General features: G+C 37.3%; 1 protein-coding gene across 1 annotated transcript in view; it reads left to right on the forward strand.

Moving 5' to 3' along the window:
* Positions 1-19,936, forward strand: part of HFM1 (helicase for meiosis 1) — a 61,528-nt gene that overhangs the window by 30,552 nt on the left and 11,040 nt on the right. The window contains exons 18-29 of the mRNA XM_067467053.1: positions 4,039-4,086; positions 5,078-5,158; positions 7,253-7,344; positions 10,201-10,307; positions 11,298-11,345; positions 11,530-11,627; positions 11,729-11,860; positions 12,551-12,636; positions 13,136-13,219; positions 15,412-15,569; positions 15,651-15,754; positions 16,487-16,645. Coding sequence (XP_067323154.1) covers positions 4,039-4,086; positions 5,078-5,158; positions 7,253-7,344; positions 10,201-10,307; positions 11,298-11,345; positions 11,530-11,627; positions 11,729-11,860; positions 12,551-12,636; positions 13,136-13,219; positions 15,412-15,569; positions 15,651-15,754; positions 16,487-16,645 — 1,197 coding nt within the window. The remainder of the gene's footprint in view (positions 1-4,038; positions 4,087-5,077; positions 5,159-7,252; positions 7,345-10,200; positions 10,308-11,297; positions 11,346-11,529; positions 11,628-11,728; positions 11,861-12,550; positions 12,637-13,135; positions 13,220-15,411; positions 15,570-15,650; positions 15,755-16,486; positions 16,646-19,936) is intronic.

The following is a 19,936-nucleotide window of genomic DNA, read 5'->3' on the forward strand; positions in this document are numbered from 1 at the left end:
CTTTCTGCTCCTCCCCCTCCCCCCACCTCCCTTGTCACCAAAAGCTTTTTTTTTTTCATGGGGATGCTTCCTGCTTTTCCTGTATGGCCGAAGGGAGTTTAAACTGAATGGGGTTGTTCCTATTATTATTATAGTTATTATCATTATCATCATCACCATTACAACAAAGGCTGGGTGGCCATCTGTTGTGGGTGCTTTGATTGTGCTTTTCCTGCATGGAAGAAGGGGGTTGGACTGGATGGGTCCTGGGGTTTTCCACTGAAATACTGTTAAGTTTGTGTTGGTTAAAATTGTCCTTAATTTTAAATATTGTATTATTATTTTTATTTTATTTTATTTTTTGCACTATAAGTGCAATATGTATAGGAATTTGTTCATTTTAAAAAAAAATTACGGTATGTAATTTACACAAACACTTTCTTTTCATCTGCCACTGGTTCATCCCGTCTGTCAAATTTTAAAACACAATGTGTCAAAAAGTTTGCCCATGCCTGATATATATTCATCATATAATATAATTAATATAATATAATATAATATAATATAATATATATTTCTTGGAGCTCCACAAGAAACCTTTGCTTCAAAAAGGACTCTGCAGTTGAAAAAGTCTGAGAACCCCTGATCTACAGCAACTGCCCTTGCTGTATTTTCTTCATTAGTAAGGTTTTTGCATATTGATGTCCCACAATATAGAAGTGTCAAAAGCACACTGGAATATGATACTGCCCACATATTTCTTTCTGTAGTCAATATTAAGTTGTACACCTGCTGTTGATAGAAAAGCAGCTCTAGCGAATTGAATATTGTCGGGTATTTCTGAGATTTTATGTTAAATAGACTTGCTTTCATAGAGGATCAAATGACAGCATTAAAATTCAGAAAAGCATTTCATATCAAGAGAAAAAGGATCTATTTTTCTCCCCAAAGGCAGAGTTTCTGCTTCTGCACTGATCCTTCTTGCTGTCAACACCACAGCACAAGGCATTTCAGGGTGTTCAGCACAGTAGGATCTCTCTGTACATGGAACAGCTGCTTTTCAGAGCTGTGAAACAAAGGAAAGAAGTGGTAAACGGAATAGTTATTTTGCTGAAATGCCCTTAAATGCTAACAGTTAGGACATTTAGCACCTTTCTCTACATCTGTTTTCACAGTGACTTTGATTTTTAAAGGTACATTCAAAACCATTGTATTGGTAAATGGGAGTATGTTTACAACAATAAATCTTGTCCTATCCAAAATCAAGGTACATATTTGTTCTATCTCAAAATCAGCAGGGCAAAGACCAATATCAATACATTCACCCTTTTCAACTTTCTTATTTAGTAGGAAAAGAAAACAATTTCATTATTGGGATGCAAAAGAAGTGGAGAGATGGCAGGTGCTGAAGGCATTCTAAATTAGGAAAACTAGTTAGGTGTGCTTTTCTGTCTCTCAGTTTCCACCCTGCACTATGATCTTAGCTCATCAGTGAACAGAGTATGATTGTAGATGTCATTACCTTTTGCATGTTGACACAGGAAGGACAGTTTCAGAACTAATAGTAGGAATCCCTCCATCCTGAGATCCCTCTAGTTCCCTTCTGCCCAATTTTGGATGCTAATGCAGATTGATATGGAGCAAGCAACAATTCATTTGGCCCTAAGGACAGTGAGTAACTTGTAACTGGCTATGTTTTAGACAGATCTAATCCCTTAGCTGGTCAGCAGTCTAATATAACATAGATTTGCAATAATGTAGGAGAAATATTATTTGTCTCTTCATTCTGTTATAAAGTTTAGTCTTCCTATATGAGCTGTTTGATTCCAAAGCTTCTCTCACAGGATGTCAAGGCTTCTCTTGCTGATCTTTCCAAGCTCGGGCCATTTTATATTATGTCTGGGCTTTTCTATGATAATTAGGTAATCAAAGCTGGACCCTGGAAAATGCTGACTTGTTAATTTTTTTCTGATTTTGGGACACTTATGGCCAGTTTACTATCCAAAGAATAGACAGTCATCCAGATATATGAAACTACAGCTCTCCTAATAAAGTGGTCACTTCAAGGAAATATTATTGGAGAAATTCGAGGGGTCTGCTAAGATCTTATTCTGAAAATAATAGCAGCAAGACAAAATGGGACAAGAGTTCTTGAAGAATCCATGGCCATATTGAATGTTTGGAAAGCAAATATCAACATTAACTGTGATGGCATGCCTGAGCCTTTGGGAAAAACTATAGTGTCTGGCTTTACTCCGGGCTATCTGTATACCTTCTGTTAAGATTAAGACCTTTAACACACAGAGACACTTTATGCAAGATGAAAAGAGTATCAAAATGAATTTACTGAAAACAAGATGAATAAAGGGTTAACTCCTTCCAGGACTATTATAAGATAACTTAATACATTACAAAAGGAGGTTTTGCTGGTTGCAGTCATCTCTCTGGAGTCTTTGAAAGTCTCCTGCCTCTGGTGCAGAGCAATGGTTTACAAGCTGGTGCTTATAAATTGTCTCAATCTTCTTCCCTGTGAAGCTTAAGCTGGTCAAAACTTCTGTTGTCTCTTGGATTGGTGGTATATGAATACTGGCTGAATGAAGGTGCTAAGGATGTCTGTTTTGGATTGCTTGGGCCTAGGATTACCAGACAATGCTCAAGCCTCTGGTCACTTTAGCTCTGCTGCAGAAAAAAAAAGGAGGAGTCCTGCAAGAGAGCTCTATACAGGCAAATGGAATAGACCAACTAAGGCTGGCCCTTAGGAGGTTTTCATGTTTCACCCAAAAACTAATACAAAGGAAGGTATCTAAACTATTGGAAAAACCTATAAACAGGGGGAACTAAATCAGAGGAGAGGATAAGGCAAAACCAAGACTTCACCTTAACATAGACTGGAAGTTTGAATGACCATGCGCTTTTCTTACTACTGATTCTGCACAAGCTTCAATTTATCTGAATAATGATAGATATAGGTCTTGGATATGTTGATGAACTGGTCTGCTAATTAGGGACCAATTAGTCTTTTACGTATCCTCAGAAAATTGTATGCTGGTCATCTCTATCAAAATGGATGGAGGAAGAAAATATTTTTATAATAACATATAGTACAGGTATCCCCCATCTTTTGTCACTTTGCTTTTCAACAATCTGCTCTAATGACTTTGCTCCCCGATACCATGCCTTTAATCACTTTTGGCCACATATTGAATGAATAGGTTCCAATTATGGATAATTTAAAAGAATCAGTTGCTGCAGTTACTACTAGCTTTCCAAACATTTCCATATGTGTCACACACATTTTGGTTAAACAACCCCTTGTTAGAGATATGGGCACATACTTAAATCGTAATAACGAAATCTATGGGGTCACAACGCACATCATGAAAACCTCTCATTTATATATTTATAAATATTTGTTTCTGAAGACATTTATATTTAATATTGTGTTTTAATGCATTGCATTTTGCTTTATCTGTTCTATATAACTCCTTTTTCCTACTAGTCTTTGACTGAAATAAATATATATGTATTGGTGATATATGTTGATTTTTCCAAATGAAATTGTAATCTAGACTGAGTTCAGATTTCTCTTGAGATCATGCTGAGTCGATCAAAATACACACTTGCTAGAGATTTGACCTTATGATGAAGCATGACTATACAATCCACACCAACCCACATATTAAGGATAATATATGACAAAAGCTAGGAGCCAGATCTTTTTGAGTAGATTCACTGATGACAGTAAATTGGAAATGGTTAAATTGGAGTCCATTGGCCCTTAAGGATCCATGGAAATGATTCAAGGTGTCTTGAAACGGGTGCCAAAATCCTGGTATCCTATGTTTCTTATATCTCGAGAGTTATTCCCGTATAAACCTAATCAACCTAACACTGTGTATTCATACATTTGCTTCTCACAGCAAGCTGTTCTCTATATGTGTTCATTATATATATCTTTTGAAATATGATGGCCATTTTTAACCTAAAATGGAATGCACTTATGTAGTAAGCTATTATATTAAAAATTAACACACTGATTTGATTATTCTTTTCATGAAGGATTTTCAGCTGGACTAGACAGAAATGGAATTGAAGAAAAGTTGCAAGGTAGGATGTTTTTTGTCTTTTTTAAAAAACAGAATAATGTGTTGTTAAACATATATGTTCACATCTTGTACATTTTAAGCATAGAAGCAGTACTGGTTGGCCTAAAAATTATATAATGGCAAAGATTGTTTACTTGATTATGATGATACCCAGAACTGATTTGCCTTTGTGTGATAGCTTTTCCATCTTATGCAAATTAAAAATAATTTATCATGAAGTAAATATGTCAGTTTAGATTCCATTTCAGTACTATAGTGAATGTATAAAATGGAAGCCCATCAATCATTTTAAATAGTGAAAATAAGTTCTCCAGGCCAGTTGGTATTTTAGTGTGTTCATGAAAATTTGAACATATCCTAGCTCATTTCTAATTTTCTGAGCTCGCTGATAGTATATTAATGATTCAAGGCACATTCCACAAATACTTGTTGTTGTTCATTCGTTCAGTCGTTTCCGACTCTTCGTGACCTCATGGACCAGCCCATGCCAGAGCTCCCTGTCGGCCATCACCACCCCCAGCTCCTTCAAGGTCAGTCCAGTCACTTCAAGGATGCCATCCATCCATCTTGCCCTTGGTCGGCCCCTCTTCCTTTTACCTTCCACTTTCCCCAAAATAATTGTCTCCTCATGATGTGGCCAGAGTACTTCAACTTTGTCTTTAGTATCCTTCCCTCCAATGAGCAGCCGGGCTTTATTTCCTGGAGGATGGACTGGTTGGATCGTCTCGCAGTCCAAGGCACTTTCAGAACTTTCCTCCAACACCACAGTTCAAAAGCATCTATCTTCCTTCGCTCAGCCTTCCCTAAGGTCCACAAATACTAGCATGTTCTAAACTCTGATTAATCTCAACAGAACAATGAAATATGTTTAAATCTTCTCTGACAAATTAATACTTAAAAGTACTTCATTTTAGTCAGATCATGAATTCTGTCATGACATACCTCAATTTTTATACAATATTTTTCTCAAATTATCATTTCAATTTGGACAGAATTATGTTTGAAGAACTTGAATGATTTATCATCATTTGATTTGATCAAGATGGATGAAAAACTCTATTTCAAGCCAACAGGTGACAATTATCATGTTTATACAGTATTACAAGTGTGTATTTTTAAGGTTAGTGCTATGGCCGTTATGCTCTAGATGTCATAGGGATATGTTTTCCGTATTATCTTATAGTTTCCTTGGTAAATGAAGAACATTCTGTTGATAGTGCATTTATGTTCAAAGCATTAACTTTTGGGTGCCTTCAAGTCCTTTCCAATGAATGGATATTCTTGGCAAGATTTGTTCACTGGAGGTTTGGAATTGTATTTCTCTATGGCAGAGAGAAATATTATTTGTTCAAGGTCACCCAGAGGGCTTCCATGGTCAAGCCAGGATTAAAGTCCTAGTCTCCTTTGGTCCTAGTCTAACACTAAAACCACTAGACCATAATAGTCTCTTGCGACCTGATCATACGTGGCAAATTTCGGTGGCAACTCCAGTTGTGCTGCAGCCTTGCCACGGAGCCCACCGGCTCCCACTACACATGGGAGAAGTATTTCTGGGACAGCTCTTGGGTAAAAACTGTGGTGGAACCAGAGTCACCACTGAAAAATGCCGCCAACTGTGACATAGGAGGCTTCCCATGTTGCATTGCCCTCAGTGAGGCAAGCTGGCCGGCAGACGCTTCCTCCCATGTGATGAGGGAGGGGAAAAGCGGGAACACTGAGTTGCAGGGTGATAGGTCCTCACACCTTCTGGGTGGATGCTGCTGGGATTGCCGCACATCGTTATTCTGGTAGCACATGAGACAAGGTAGTATAGCACGAACTAGGAGAGATTTCATGGCTTAACAACAGTCAAGACATACCTTGAGGCAAGATTTAAAAGTCTGTCATTGTAGAACTGTCTCATTGATGCTCATGGCTCTTCTGCACTTTGTGGAGCTCAGCCAGAGAGCCAACTACTAAGCAACAAAGATAAAGTGGACATTCCTTCAAAGCCAACTGGTGACCATACTGATAGGGTTGTGCAAAATTTTGGAGGTCATTTTGGGATTCAGGTAATTTTGGCAATTGAGAAGGACCTCCTTCAAAGCATTAATAAAACAAAACACAAGTTGACAAATCTTCTGGCTAAATTTAGAAAAGATTTATTAATTTGGACTTCTTTTTTTATGATAATATTATTCTGCCACCCTAGGGGCGGAGTGGCTGCTGATGTGATGATTGACAAGAGCAGCTTCACATGGCTTTTTTCCCTCATTAGCCCTGACTAGCCAATCAGAAGAAGAAAGCGGGTCACACAGCATTTTGCATAGCTGGTGGTATATATAGTCACATAGAGGCCCTCCATTTTCTCTGGGTGGTGTGGTGTTGGAGAGAGATAATGTGTCCTTAGTAGCTCCATTCAGTTTTTTAGTGCCTGCCTGCCTACAGTGTTGACTATTTAGGAGTGCAACTAGCTACTAGCTTTTAGAGAATTCTTTTTCTTTCGACATCATCTACCTTCCTTATCCATTCCAACTTTTATTTTTCAAATTCTGCTAGGGAGGTGTGGGTGGGCATGCATTTGGGCGGGGTCTGTGAGTTTTGAAGAGCATTTAAAATGATTTTATTTTAATCTGCCCCATTGGTGCTAATGGACCGAATTTTACCAAAATGAAAAACAATTCAATCTGTATTGAATTACAGATTGAAATGCCCGCCTCACCTCCGAATGTCCCCAAAATGAAATAAGGGGGCATCAGAATTTCAAAATGAAATCAAAACAGATTTCTGCTGCTTTGCATACCTCTACATACTGATGCTTGAAGAAAGATACTTTTTAAAGGCCAAATGGTATAGAACTGTGTAGATCATTTAGAGTATAGTGCTGGAGAGCCATTCTGTCTGTCACATGATGCTAAATAAAGTACATGGAGGGCTCCTGTGAGCATGTACTGCTTGAATAACTGCATAGTTGCATTTATTCAAAAATTTTCCTTTTAAAATTAATACAATATTGTTACTAGAGTTTTAGCTAATAGAGTATGCCATTGTTGTTTTCTTGTTATATTTATTTACTGGTGTTTTCGGAGGTCTGCTATTATATAATAAATATATCATGTAGAACAATGAATTTAATGCTATACCTTTCTCAATAAAGTGACCTAACAGTTTTATATAACTTTCTGCAGAGACTGGACGACTAATGGCTTGGTATTATATTGCCTTTGACACCATGAAAAAGTGTTTCATGATTAAAGGAACTGAGACTTTATCTGATCTGGTAATTTCTTTATTTTAAATGTTGTGTTAATATATATGAATTGTAATTTCCGTTAATGTATTTGTTTATATTTTCCAAAAAAAACAAAACCAGTTTCTGTCATAGTTGCATACAGTATTGGTTACTTATCTTAGATCCTCATGCAAGAGGGGAAAGGGTGTTAATGATATCGTGCAGTTTCTTGTGGAGGTCAGTAGAAGAGTCTGTATAGTGTACAGTGCCACAGCATATCAGAAGTTGAATTCTATAATACATGTTAACTTACTTGAAATGTGGTGTTAGAGGACAGTTCCACAAACATGAAAAAGACATAATAAATGGGATATAGAGCAAATCAAAACTGAACTCTCCCTAGATGTCAACATGATGATATAACATGAGTGCATGGTTCATTAGAAAAAGACATCACCTGGCAAAAAACAAGGTATTAGGAAAAGAGGAAGACTAAGGCCCCTTCTACTCTGCCATATAATCCAGATTATCAAAGCAAATAATCCACCTGTAGATTCATATAATCCAGTTCAAAGCAGATAAAGTGGATTATCTGCTTTGATATGGATTATATGAATCTACACTGCATATAATCCAGTTTATATAAAATAATCTGGATTTTATGGCAGTGTAAAAGGGGCCTAAGTATTTCAGCTAGGCTGCAATTAAGAATTGATGCCATTCAACTGAGGAGATCTATTCGGTTGGCTGAGATGTGGGCTAACAGATAGGATAACTTGAGAAAGTGGTGTAAGTAACTTTTACTTATTACTTGTTTGAGAAAGATATGAGAATGTGTTGAGCAGCAAAATAATTTCTTTGGATATGAAGTTGCTATTCTCATATTTCACTCTTTAAATGAAATAATAAGAATAATTATCGTTAATTATGCTGTGGGTATAATTTTTTCATTTTTCTGGTTGTCTCTCACTCGTTCTTTCTCCCCCTTTCCTTATTTGGTGCCTGTGTGTGTGTGTGTGTATGACTGAACCATTAACCCCCTATAGGGGTTTTGTATCCCTATGACTTTGTATCCCTATTATTTAATTCTTTTCAGTGTCAAACACTATCCATAGAATTATCAAATCATAAAGTTGGAAGGGGCTTATGGCCATTAGTTCCAACATCCCTGTTATATCAAAAAGATGTTGCATCAAAAAGCAAAGACTTGTGTACTGTGACTCAGAAACCAGATTGTAAACCCAGTCTTGATCCTGTTTTGCGATCATAATTTTTAGGGCAAGCAGAAATCATTGGTTGCTGTTTTGATTGTCCATGTAATGACATATATCTCTTAGGGTAGAGGATTCATTTATGGCAGTGGTTCCCAATCTTTTTTTGACCAGGGACTACTTGACCAGGGACCACTCTCCAACATTAGTACTAAAAGGGTTATGCATCAATTTTTGGTCAACTTTAGATTCCGTTTGGGGTGCTGATTCTGAAAATTGCTTTGGATAGACCACATCAGCTCTAGTTTCTGATACAGAACATATTCTATGGTCAGCGACAGGGAAGGAGTGGTAGGCGGCACAAAAGGAGCGGAAATAAAAAAAAAGAGAAGAGGCTCTCAGACCAGATTTTCGTCCTCGCAGTCCACTGCTGGTCCACGGCCCACAGGTTAAGAACCACTGATTTATTCAATGCCAGCCATATGAATATCAACTAAACCAAAATGCCACTTTCTAAATATATAAATATATTTGATGTTCAGGCTTGATCAGGTCATTTTGCTCATTAAGATCTCTTGTTACTGTTGCTTCTTGAAATTTTCAGTTCAGGCTAAAAGAAATGGGAATAAGATTTTTCATCCTGTAGTATTTTTCAATATCTGCCATCCATAACATTTTATCTAATTTCTTGATCATTTTATATCTGGAATAAAGAAAAGAATGAAAGAATGCTTATAAAAAAGGATTTAAGTTTTATAATATAAATTACTAAAATTATACAGCTATCTAATAGCTATCATAATGTATTACCAAACCAAAAAAGGCAAATATATCAATGGCTATCTACATGAACATGGATACACAAACCGTATTAATCTACACACAAATACAAAGCAATTATATGAACCTCACACTCATTGTATTTTGATTTTTAATTCCTTATTACTCTACTCCCTGTAGACAACACTATATAATCACACTTCTGCTTTTGGTAACACTCATTTAATTCATAAATCCTACAGTTGACGATTGCCCCCAGCATTGTTATGAAAAGATGGTAAATAAATTCCAATCTTTCTTGTAGTTTGCCACAGGCATCTCCTTAATCCACCCAGTCAGTTTGTCAGTCTCATCTAGTTCTCAGATTTTCTTGTGTTGGAATTTCTTACCCAGTTTTTAGACCTAGCACTGGCAACTGTGGTGAGTTTGGGGGACCACCATGTCTGTATCCCATTCACTACCCAGGATCGCTGCAGGCAAAACCAGATCACTTCTGCTCCCCCCCCCCCCAAAAAAAAAACCTCTGCATGAGGAGGATGTTGGGCATTTAAAAGTTCTTCATTTACTGTGGGAGACATGTGCCACATGATTATTTCCTTGGAAAGTGTGTGTGTCTGTGTCTGTGTCTCTGTGCGTGTTTTCCAGTAGGCTTAGTCAGGTGGGACATACACATGTGGCCATGCACAATTATAATTTCTAATATAAATTTCTATAAATAAGTTTAAATAACTCTAATGTTGTCAGGCTATTTCAGCATTTTGTCATACTATGTAGAGAACCCAGAAGCTTGGTTTCCTTTGTAGATAGATGGAAACGCACAGATTGCTGTTAAACAACTGCTTCAAACAGTATTAAAATATTTATTCAAATTTAAGGTAATAGAAATTGCAATTAATGACAGAAATTATTTCAGATCACATTGATATCCAGCTGCAGTGAATTTTCAGACATCAAGTTAAGAACAAATGAGAAAAAAACACTTAATGCTTTGAATAAAGACAAGAACAGGATAACTATAAGGTATAAGATGAAATATCAGATTATTCTAAAATTAAATGTAATACTAATTTTAGAGCATTGTTGTCTTGCACGCCATTGTATGTGCTTTTAATATTTATTGACATAAACTCTACCTGCTTAGAACTAATTCACACAGGAGAGCCTCCATGTGGTCAGACACCTATGTCTGACTGTGGCAATGACTTGTTTGAACACGTTTTACAATCAGATGGATTCTATCTCTCTTTCTATGCTGCTGCCCCTCACTCACCCTCCAGTGGTGCAGAAATTTCTCTTGGAGCACCACTGAAATTACCCAACAAAGCAGTTACCGATATGGTGTGATTCTTTGTTTTTCTCTGGCATAAAACAAATCCTCACGTGTGCTGGATGGCAAATGAATGTGGGAGAGGTGGCAGAGAGAGGAGAAAGAGGACTGGACTCAGACTCACTGACTGATGGAAACAATTTTCAGAATCATCCAGGTGAAGATTTCTGGCCATGTAGAAGTTCTTTTTATCCCTCCTGGAGGAACTGGGCTTTTTCACTGATTTTTTTTTCAGAACTTCCCTACATTTACTTTAAAACTTACTGCACAACATGTGGTCCATCAGTCTAGCCCAACAGCAGTGCATCTTGCTGAGTACTTGATAACTCTGTTGCAGTTTTTCACTTCCAGATGGACAGCAATGGCAGGAGCATTACTGGGTCTCTTGTTCAGAATGGTATATAATGGGAGGGCTGCATTCACTTTGATGAATCACACATTTTTCAATGCTCCTGGGAATTTTTACTGTCTATAAATCACTTTTAACGGAAGAAAAAGGTCTGCTATGCTAAAGCTGCTTACTTCATAGTAAGCCAGTTTAACTTGCGGGGTATACTCCTGAGAAGACATATACAAAACTGTGCCCTAAGTCTCCTTTTTTAATTGGGGTTTTAAAACATTGAACTGGGAATATCTTTCTAGGCCAGGTGAATAAAAATACTATGGTGCATTCTTCTATACAGATATCCAATGGAAGGAAAAATAAGAACAAGAGAAATGAAAGTGAACTGGTAAGCCTTTTGCACAATTTTGAACAAAAGATGCTGAACTAGCCTAATCAATTAATCATTCAGGATGTTTTCTGGCCATTCCATACTCACTGGATTTAATTCTAAATTTGATTTCTTTCTGCTTCAGTGTATTTTTAATTTGGTTCTTTCAAAAAATTTAATAATGTGTTATTTCTTATTTCAGTCTCATTCAGTCACAGCTAGGATGCTTTCCCATTCAAGATTTCACTTTGACACAAGATATAGGCAAGATTTTCAGAAGTGGTACAAGACTTACAAAATGTATGGTTAAATTTACATTTTCTTGCATTTAAACTATTTAATAATAGTATGTGCTACAAACAGTTTTTTAAAAGGCACTTGCTTGTTTTTTTCTTGTCTAGGGTTGTCGGAATTTCTGGCTTCTCGTGAATACCACTTTTCAGCCTTATTAAATTCTTTGATTTTAGCAAAGTGCTTCAAATGTAGACTTTGGGAAAACTCATTATATGTATCTATACAGCTTGAAAAAATTGGTGCGTATTATAGTCCAAAGGAAAGTATGAGTTGTCTTTCTAATACAATACATTTTAAATAAGTAAATTCTAAGCATTTTGGATGAAATTCAACTGACACACATAATGAATACCATTGGTAGAATGAAATTCCTTCTAATATGCCACAATCTGCACAGAGGAATTATTGGGCCCTTCTGGGTAGATTTGGATGCAGGGGGAGTACAGAGGGAAGATAAATTATGTTGTTGAATAGCCAACCATTCATTCAACATTGGATGCATTGGACATTGGTGATATTTAAAACAATTGTTTGTTAGAATCAAGTAGAAAAGGAGCACATAATTAATCCCATCAACACATGGTAGGGTGAGCCACTTTGAACAAAGTGGACTTTCCCAACCAAGCTACTTTGAATTAAATGGAACTTCCACTTCCATAATAGTAATTATTCCCTGAACTAAAAGTGGGCTTTGTTTTTTTACCCGAGTTAGTAGGAAGCCCACAGACACATTCAACTTTGAAATATGAGAGCAGCACAGACATCATGCCAACATCTTGGCAATAAATCTGTGTTAAGTTTGCCCAGGTTGCAATACAGCAGCCTATTTCAAAACCTTCATACTTTGATAATGGACACCAACTGATGATGTGAAAAATTCCTATAATTCTTTTGTATTTAATATGTATATTTTGTATAATTTCCAACAGGTGTGATGCTGTCAAGTGCAATGATGAACGCAGGCTTGACATCATTTAAAAAAATTGAAGATACGAATCCAAGAGAACTTGAAATGGTATTTATTTTCCAGTTTCCGTATTTTGTAGCTACATTAAGGTCTGTGATCTATAACAATATTCATGGATTCTGATACTTATCCTTCTCATTTTTTATTCTAAAATAACATGTCATGCTAGTCTTTAGTGTACAAGTTTTTAAAAGATTTGCATTGATTCATGATTTTAGCAAGTTTTCAAAATAAAACTCATCTTAGGATATAGGCAGAAAGATGGGCAAAGTTCCCTTCTGTTGAAGGGAACTATAAATACACTTTATAGTACTCTTTTACCACTTCTCCCACACCATATCATAATAGTTGGTGGGGGACTGCAGTGGGCTGATGGACCTTAAATTATCCCAATATGATATTTTGTTATTTTGATTGACTTTAGAGAGACAGTCAAAACAGTATACTAGTGAAAATGTCTTTGTCCCCTAGTAAAGTATGTTAATGTGTTTGCAAATAAATGGATGTTTTGAATTAATATGAACTCTATCTGAAATTAAATTCTTAGATTCTGAATAGGCATCCTCCTTTTGGGAGTCAGATTAAAGAAGTGGTAATACATCTTCCAAAATATGAACTCAACGTAGAGCAGGTAAATTACTTGGTTAAAATATTTACCTCCCTCCTACTTTCTTGTCCCCAGAACAAGTATATGAGGAGTGGGTGGGGGAGCAAAAGCAAAATCTCCTGGGACCTAGAGAACTTTCCTATATTATATAAGACTGTTTCAATTCATTGTTTCTCCTGAAATATGTAATACAGAATTATTACAAGGATGTTAAAGATCCATATATCTGTGGTAGTTTCATAAAAGCCAGATGTAGTAGCAGTATCAGAAATAAGAATCCCATAGTGAAAAGTCTTCAGATCATAAATAGGGAAAGTTATCCTGAAGGGTGTTGCCTTGTAAAAGATATATCTGTGCTCCTCTTCTAGTATTTCATTTGTTCCTGTGTCTCCCCATTTAGTTCTTTTCATGTTTGGTATTTGCTTAAAAGGAATACAACAAAAACAGATTCAGAAACAGCTCTATATTGAGGGCCCATCTACACTGCCATATAATCCAGATTATCAAAGCAGTTTATACTGTCATATAATCCAGTTCAAAATAGATAACCTGGATCTTATCTTGCAATGTACATGGGACCTGAGCTACCTCTAATAGCTAACTACTGGGAATGCCTGGCTGGAGTAGATATGACTTTTGGTAGACATTTCAAATACTCCAACTACAGATCAACTGTGGAGTAACAATCTTACTCTGCCCATTTAAGTAGTAAAAAGTAAAGGCCTGCCTTTCCTCACTGTGTCTCTGTAGACCCTCAAGTAATACTGTAGAAATATTAGTACCTCTTTCATAGGATCCTGATTCCCTTGTAACAGAACTCAAGACAGACACATACCAAAAGGAGATACAGAGTAGAGTAGTTTTTTAACATAGCAAGTAAAGAATATGTAATGCAGATACTCCTAAGGCTACCTAATCTCTTTGTCACTGAAGTTGAATGTTTAACTTGGCTTTCTTACGTTTAGTATGAACAATTCATCTCACTGGCATTCTGATGAACTGAGTACGGATATAACAACTAAGCATAGTTCATCATTATGTGAACCAGTCCCGGGCTCACAAATTCCCTTCTTTGCTCAACTGTTCATCGCTAAGGATGTATGAGGGAAGATGATAAGAAGTTGCATTTATTGGTAGCACAAAATTATTATTGATAACTTTGGGCAAAACATTGTGGCAGGAGAGGTTGCTGTCTCCATAATGTTGGCTGTAATACAGGGCCTCTTTACACGGGACCTAAAATGCAGAACTGAACAGGTTAAAAAGAGGTGGTGGTGGCTAATGATGCTAGTGCTAAATTTGCAACGATTCGCAGTAATAGATAAAAAACATGTGTTAAAAAGGTCTACTGATATCCTGATTCTGGTTGAAAACTGCGCATATTCGCGTTACTATATAATCCTGCAGTCATAAAAAACAAGATATTCACATGTACGCATATATGGTCCAGTGCATAAAGGAGTGCTTTTAAAAAAAATAAACAACCTTTTACCAGATGTCCCCCACCTGCCCTCTATCGTGTTTTGATACAGAGGAAGCTTATGAGGACAGTGGGGAACCCAACCCCGGGAGTAACATGTCTGTGTGGGGACCTCCAGTCACATCCAAGGAATTTTTACCCCCCATTTTAAATGTGGATTTGGCGCTGTCTGGAAGCACCCTGAGTTAACCAGTTTGTTCCAGCTATTGACATTTTCTCCTCTGAGAAGTGGACGGTGCTTTTTAAAACTATATTCAGTTTTTCTGATATTGGTTTTCTGAGTCTCAGAAGTTCAGAAAAGTAGTATTTATCAGCCTGGACGATCTAGAAGGGTGGTGCAATGGTCTCCCAAGATAGATCTCCTCTAGGTCTTCTCTTGAGTTTTACAGGGCAGGCAACCATTACTGGAGGACATGCCATTATTCTCCACTGAGGCCATAGCAAACATTCAGAATATTTCATTACAATGAATCCAGTATTGTGGTGTGTGATTAATATGGTTCCGGGTGGTAAACAATATCCAAAATTGTAGTTTGATAGTTAAAATTAAAGACAGTGTTGCTTTCAAATAACAATAAAATGTAGTTGTATTAAAATAGAAGTGATTGTTTCCAATCTCTGCCTCAGTAATTCAGAGTTATGTCAGAACACTGCCAATATATGCTAAGTTTGTATTCTTATACCATGTAATATTTGAAAAATAACTGTATTTTAATATGTGATTTCTTTTTTCAAGCTGGGAAATTACAGCGAATCAGTAGCTGAAATCCTAGTGACAGTCATATTAACCAACTTTGAACAGCTGCAGACAAAGAGAACCGCCCCAGATTCTCACTATGTAACCTTAATAATAGGAGATGATGATAATCAGGTGGTTTTTAAGCAAAAGATCACGTAAGTATATTAGAATCGCTTAAAAACTTTAAAAATTATACATTGGTGTACATTTAATATCAGTATATTGATACTTTGTAGGGATTCTGCTTTGCTGAAAATTGGAAAATGGACTAAAAAGGTTGAAGTGAGAAGAGCTATTAAGTCTGAGGAGCTTAGCATAAATCTCATCAGCTCTGAATATGGTGAGTTCATTTACATGACAGGGTCTTAAAACAAATTGTATTAATTTCTTAAACACAGGTTCTCTTGCTTTATGCTAAAAAGTGATTTGTGTTCATTTTGCAGTAAAACTATATTCTAGTTTTATTATGTATTGCATAATTATTTATGTGCAAGTATGTGGATGTGTTTATTCCCCACCACCACTACCTATGAATTAGTGTTGACTGTGCAATTCCAATATTCTAATATAATGTCGATATTTATACTAGACAATGGAGGGACATGAACATATGCTAAATAAATTTTCTAAAAACTAGGGTTCCCAACACCCAGGTTGAGAAACACTGATTTATGCAGTAGCTTCACTGGGGATGCTTAGAATGGGATTAAAATTGGCAGTGCATTTCTGTACACAGGAAAAGGAGTGCAAAGCTGCCTCTGTATGCAGAATATCTTGGGACAAATCCACATTATAAGTAGTTAAAGACTCCTGTAGCAGTTGATGGAAGCAACACTGCCTGAAATTCTGTTGTGTCAATGCCTACCATAATGTGAATCAGTGGCATGACTGAGATGTCCTTTGAACGAATGTCATAACATTCACTTGACAAAAAAGATTTAACACATTTCTGCTTCCCATTCAACCTATATTTTAATGGGCTGTAATATAAATGTTATAAAAATGCAATAACTAACCAAGAAATGCAGTAAATGTAATAATAAACTAAATAAGTATTTTTCCTTTATGACAGTTGGATTAGATATTCAGCGGAAATTTAAAGCCCTTTACTTGGGGCCAAAGGTGTTTGGAAAGCAAATGGTGATCAGACATGGGAAGTTAGAAAGTGAATATACATCTGATAACTATCAGGCTTCCGCAGTAAAATCACCAGCAACAAGGATCAATAAAGGCAAGCAATAGTTCTCTACTAAAGTATTGAGTGGGAGGCCTAGCATTCACAATAATTGTACATTAGGCTTGTGCACAGATTTGTTTTGGACATTTGCCTTTAGCTGTTTCAGCTTGTTCAGACATCCATAACAACAAGGGCTCCATCACCATGTTTTTTTTTTTACTGAAACTGACCATGTGTTACTGGTCGTAGCTATCTTTAGTTTCTATTTGGGATCACATGGTGCACAGAGAGGCTGCCCCGTGCTTGCATGGGGTTTCCCTGTTAGCCCTGTCTGTTTGGCCAATCACAATAGAAGAAAGCTGTGAAGTGTCTTACGCAAGTGGTGTCTATTTAATAGGACAAGTGCCTCCATTGCTCAGTTGTGTCCTGGCTCTAAGGAGAGGTGCTTCGATTGCTGCAGTAAGATTGCCTTGCTGCTCGCTCGCTCGCTTTTAACCTTTGGCTTGGCTCATTGAATCTAATTTTATATTTTTGGTTTTCCTAGCTTTTATTTATTTTCTTTATTTTCCATTTAGAGACTGGGAGTTAGAAAGTATTAGTTGGTCCGCAGTATTTGGGGACTTGGGTGGGTAGGTGTGCTTTTCTTTTAGGGTGGCTTTAAGGGTGGCTCACTCTCAAATCTTACATTTACTAAAGCCTTTGGCTTCTTCTCTTCTCTCCTTATATTTTTCTCTCCTTATATTTTTCTCTTCCCTCCTCTCTTTCAGAAAATATTTTTAAAATGTTATTAATCTTAATAATAATAAGAATTTTAGCAAACAATAAAAGCCTCATTCTCAGAAAAACTACCTACTTAATACCTTCCTACCTAAACCTACCACCAATAACCAATACCTAATAATTTCTTTCCTTCGCAATCTCATCACAAGTTCTCTGGTGTTTTATTTTAGTTCTCTCTGTGCTCTCTGCCTTCTTTATTTTATTTAATAATAATAATAATTTGGCTGTTGCCTAAAAATAATAAAATGATTGGACTTCTGTGGAAGCTTTGCTAACAGAACCCATCATCTCTATCTTCACTCCAACTCCAACCACCTGTATCAGGAAATAAAATATTATTGTTATTTTTATTTGTATTTATAAAAATTGTACCTTCAAGAATAACTTCCAATTTAAAAAATCACAAAAAAATCAGTCTGTTCCTGTTGTGTCCTTCAAGTGTTACCATTTTCATCCTGATAGCCCTAAAAATTACAAGAAGGGGAGGCTTGGGAAGGCCTCCCCACATTGGATCTTGCTGCATTTTTTTGGCTGCAGACTTAAAATGGTTTTTCGGATGGTAGTCGTTTTTTGGGAGGTTCATGAAAAACGGATCGGCGAGTCCACCAAAATTTGGGTATCAAAACTGATCGTGATTCAGCCAAATTACACAAGCCTATGGAACATACTTGTTGGCAAATGCTGGTTTGATGTTACATGGTCTGTGAATTAGTTCTAAAATACTGATTAAGGATAAATGGGTTACGTTGACCACATCTCCCTCCATGAACCAGCCCGGGCCCTTCAATCTTCGGGGGAGGCCCTCATTTCGCCCCTGCCAGGCTCATCTTGTGGGCACAAGGGAGAGAGCCTTCTCTGCTGTGGCCCCTCGACTCTGGAACTCATTACCCAGAGAGATTAGGAAAGCCCCTATCTTTGAAACCTTTAAAAAGAACCTTAAAACCTGGCTCTTTCACTGCACCTTTGGTGAGTAGGTACACAACCTTACACTATTGCTCCCCTCAACGTTTCTGTCACTGGAGTACACATCCCCCCCCCTCGTGGGAAAGCTTGGTTCTACACCCCGTTTTTATGAGCTCTCCTTTGCAAATAACCTGCTCCTTCTTTTATCTCACCTTGAGTTTTTTTTAACATTTTATCTGCACATGCGGCCTGCCCACTGTCACTGTGATTGTGTTTATTGTAATTTTATATTGCGAATGTATTTTTATGTTTTTAGGTAATTATGGTGTTGTTGTTTGTTGCTCTTGTTTTTGGTTTTATTTTGCTATAATCTGTTGGTCAGGCTTGGCCTCATGTAAGCTGCCCCGAGACCCCTTTGGGGAGATGGTGGCGGGGTATAAATAAAGATTATTATTATTATTATTATTATTATTATTATTATTGAAATAGTTCTAATTGTATAGATAGGTAAACTGCATTTTTTTAAAGAAATGTTTTTATCTACTGTCGATCCTCTACTTTCATGGAAATTAGGGGAAATGGAAAAATGTAAATATCTCTTGGCCCCAGCCCATGTCTAAGAAGCACAAAAAGTATTATTACTAGCAGGGGGCTGGGCCCAGCCATGCATGTGTTCCCTCAAACTCTCATTCACTCAGGTGGCAGAAGGGGAAGTGAATGAGACAGGGAGAACAGAAAGAGGAAGAAAGGGATCAGTTGCCCTATTCCCTTCTCCTCTCCTGCCCACTTGATCGAGAGAACAGACACCCATGCCCTCCTCCTAGCCCATTCCCTTCCTACTTTCTCCTGCATGAGGAAGCAACCATACATATATGCTTTTGTCCTGGCCTATCTCCTTCCCTGACCCATGTGAATGAGTGACTAGGAACTTCATCACATGCAAGTTCCTCCCCGTTTTCGCACACTCCTAAACAGTTCATAGATGTAGTACCACAGAGCCTATCATATGACACAGCAGACTTCCGGCTGTCATCAGTGGTGTTTCATCAGTGAATTGTGTCAGAAATGTGGAAAAATGCGGGGGGGGGGGGTGAAGTTGGGGAGAAATTGTCTTCTGAGCTCCCAATGCAACTGGAAACAGGAGAAACACGTGGGATTGCATCTGTCAGATTCACCCATGTTGAATACTTTCAGTGGCATGGAGGAATTGCCATTCTTAAGAATGGTGTCCTTGGGTCTCCTTTAAACAGAGGCTGGATGGCCATCTGTCAAAGGCACTTTGATTGTGCTTTTCCTGAATGGAAGGGGGTTGGACTAGATGCTCCATATGATCTCTCCCAATTCTATGATCCTAGAGTAATGGGATTAAGAGGGAAAGTAAAGTATCCCAGAAGTGGTGTCTGTCTTAAGAACTGTGCCTTGGGTACCTCTAAGCAGATGGTTGAGGCAGGAGGAGGTGATCCTGTGTGATGGGAGTAGGTAAATTCTCCGTTTTCTTTAAAGCTGGAATCTCTCACACAAGAAGATGATTCCCTCCACTTTCCCCTCTTTTCCCAGATTCATCTGATAAAATTCTAGGTGTGCCCTCTTTCTACCCCACCCCTTTCCCTCTCTTGCCTGTGTAAATAAGTGAATTTTCACATATTTACTTGTCATCTTATC

This window comes from Anolis sagrei, chromosome 4 (genome assembly GCF_037176765.1).
Source record: "Anolis sagrei isolate rAnoSag1 chromosome 4, rAnoSag1.mat, whole genome shotgun sequence".
In the NCBI taxonomy this organism is placed as follows: Eukaryota; Metazoa; Chordata; class Lepidosauria; order Squamata; family Dactyloidae; genus Anolis; species Anolis sagrei.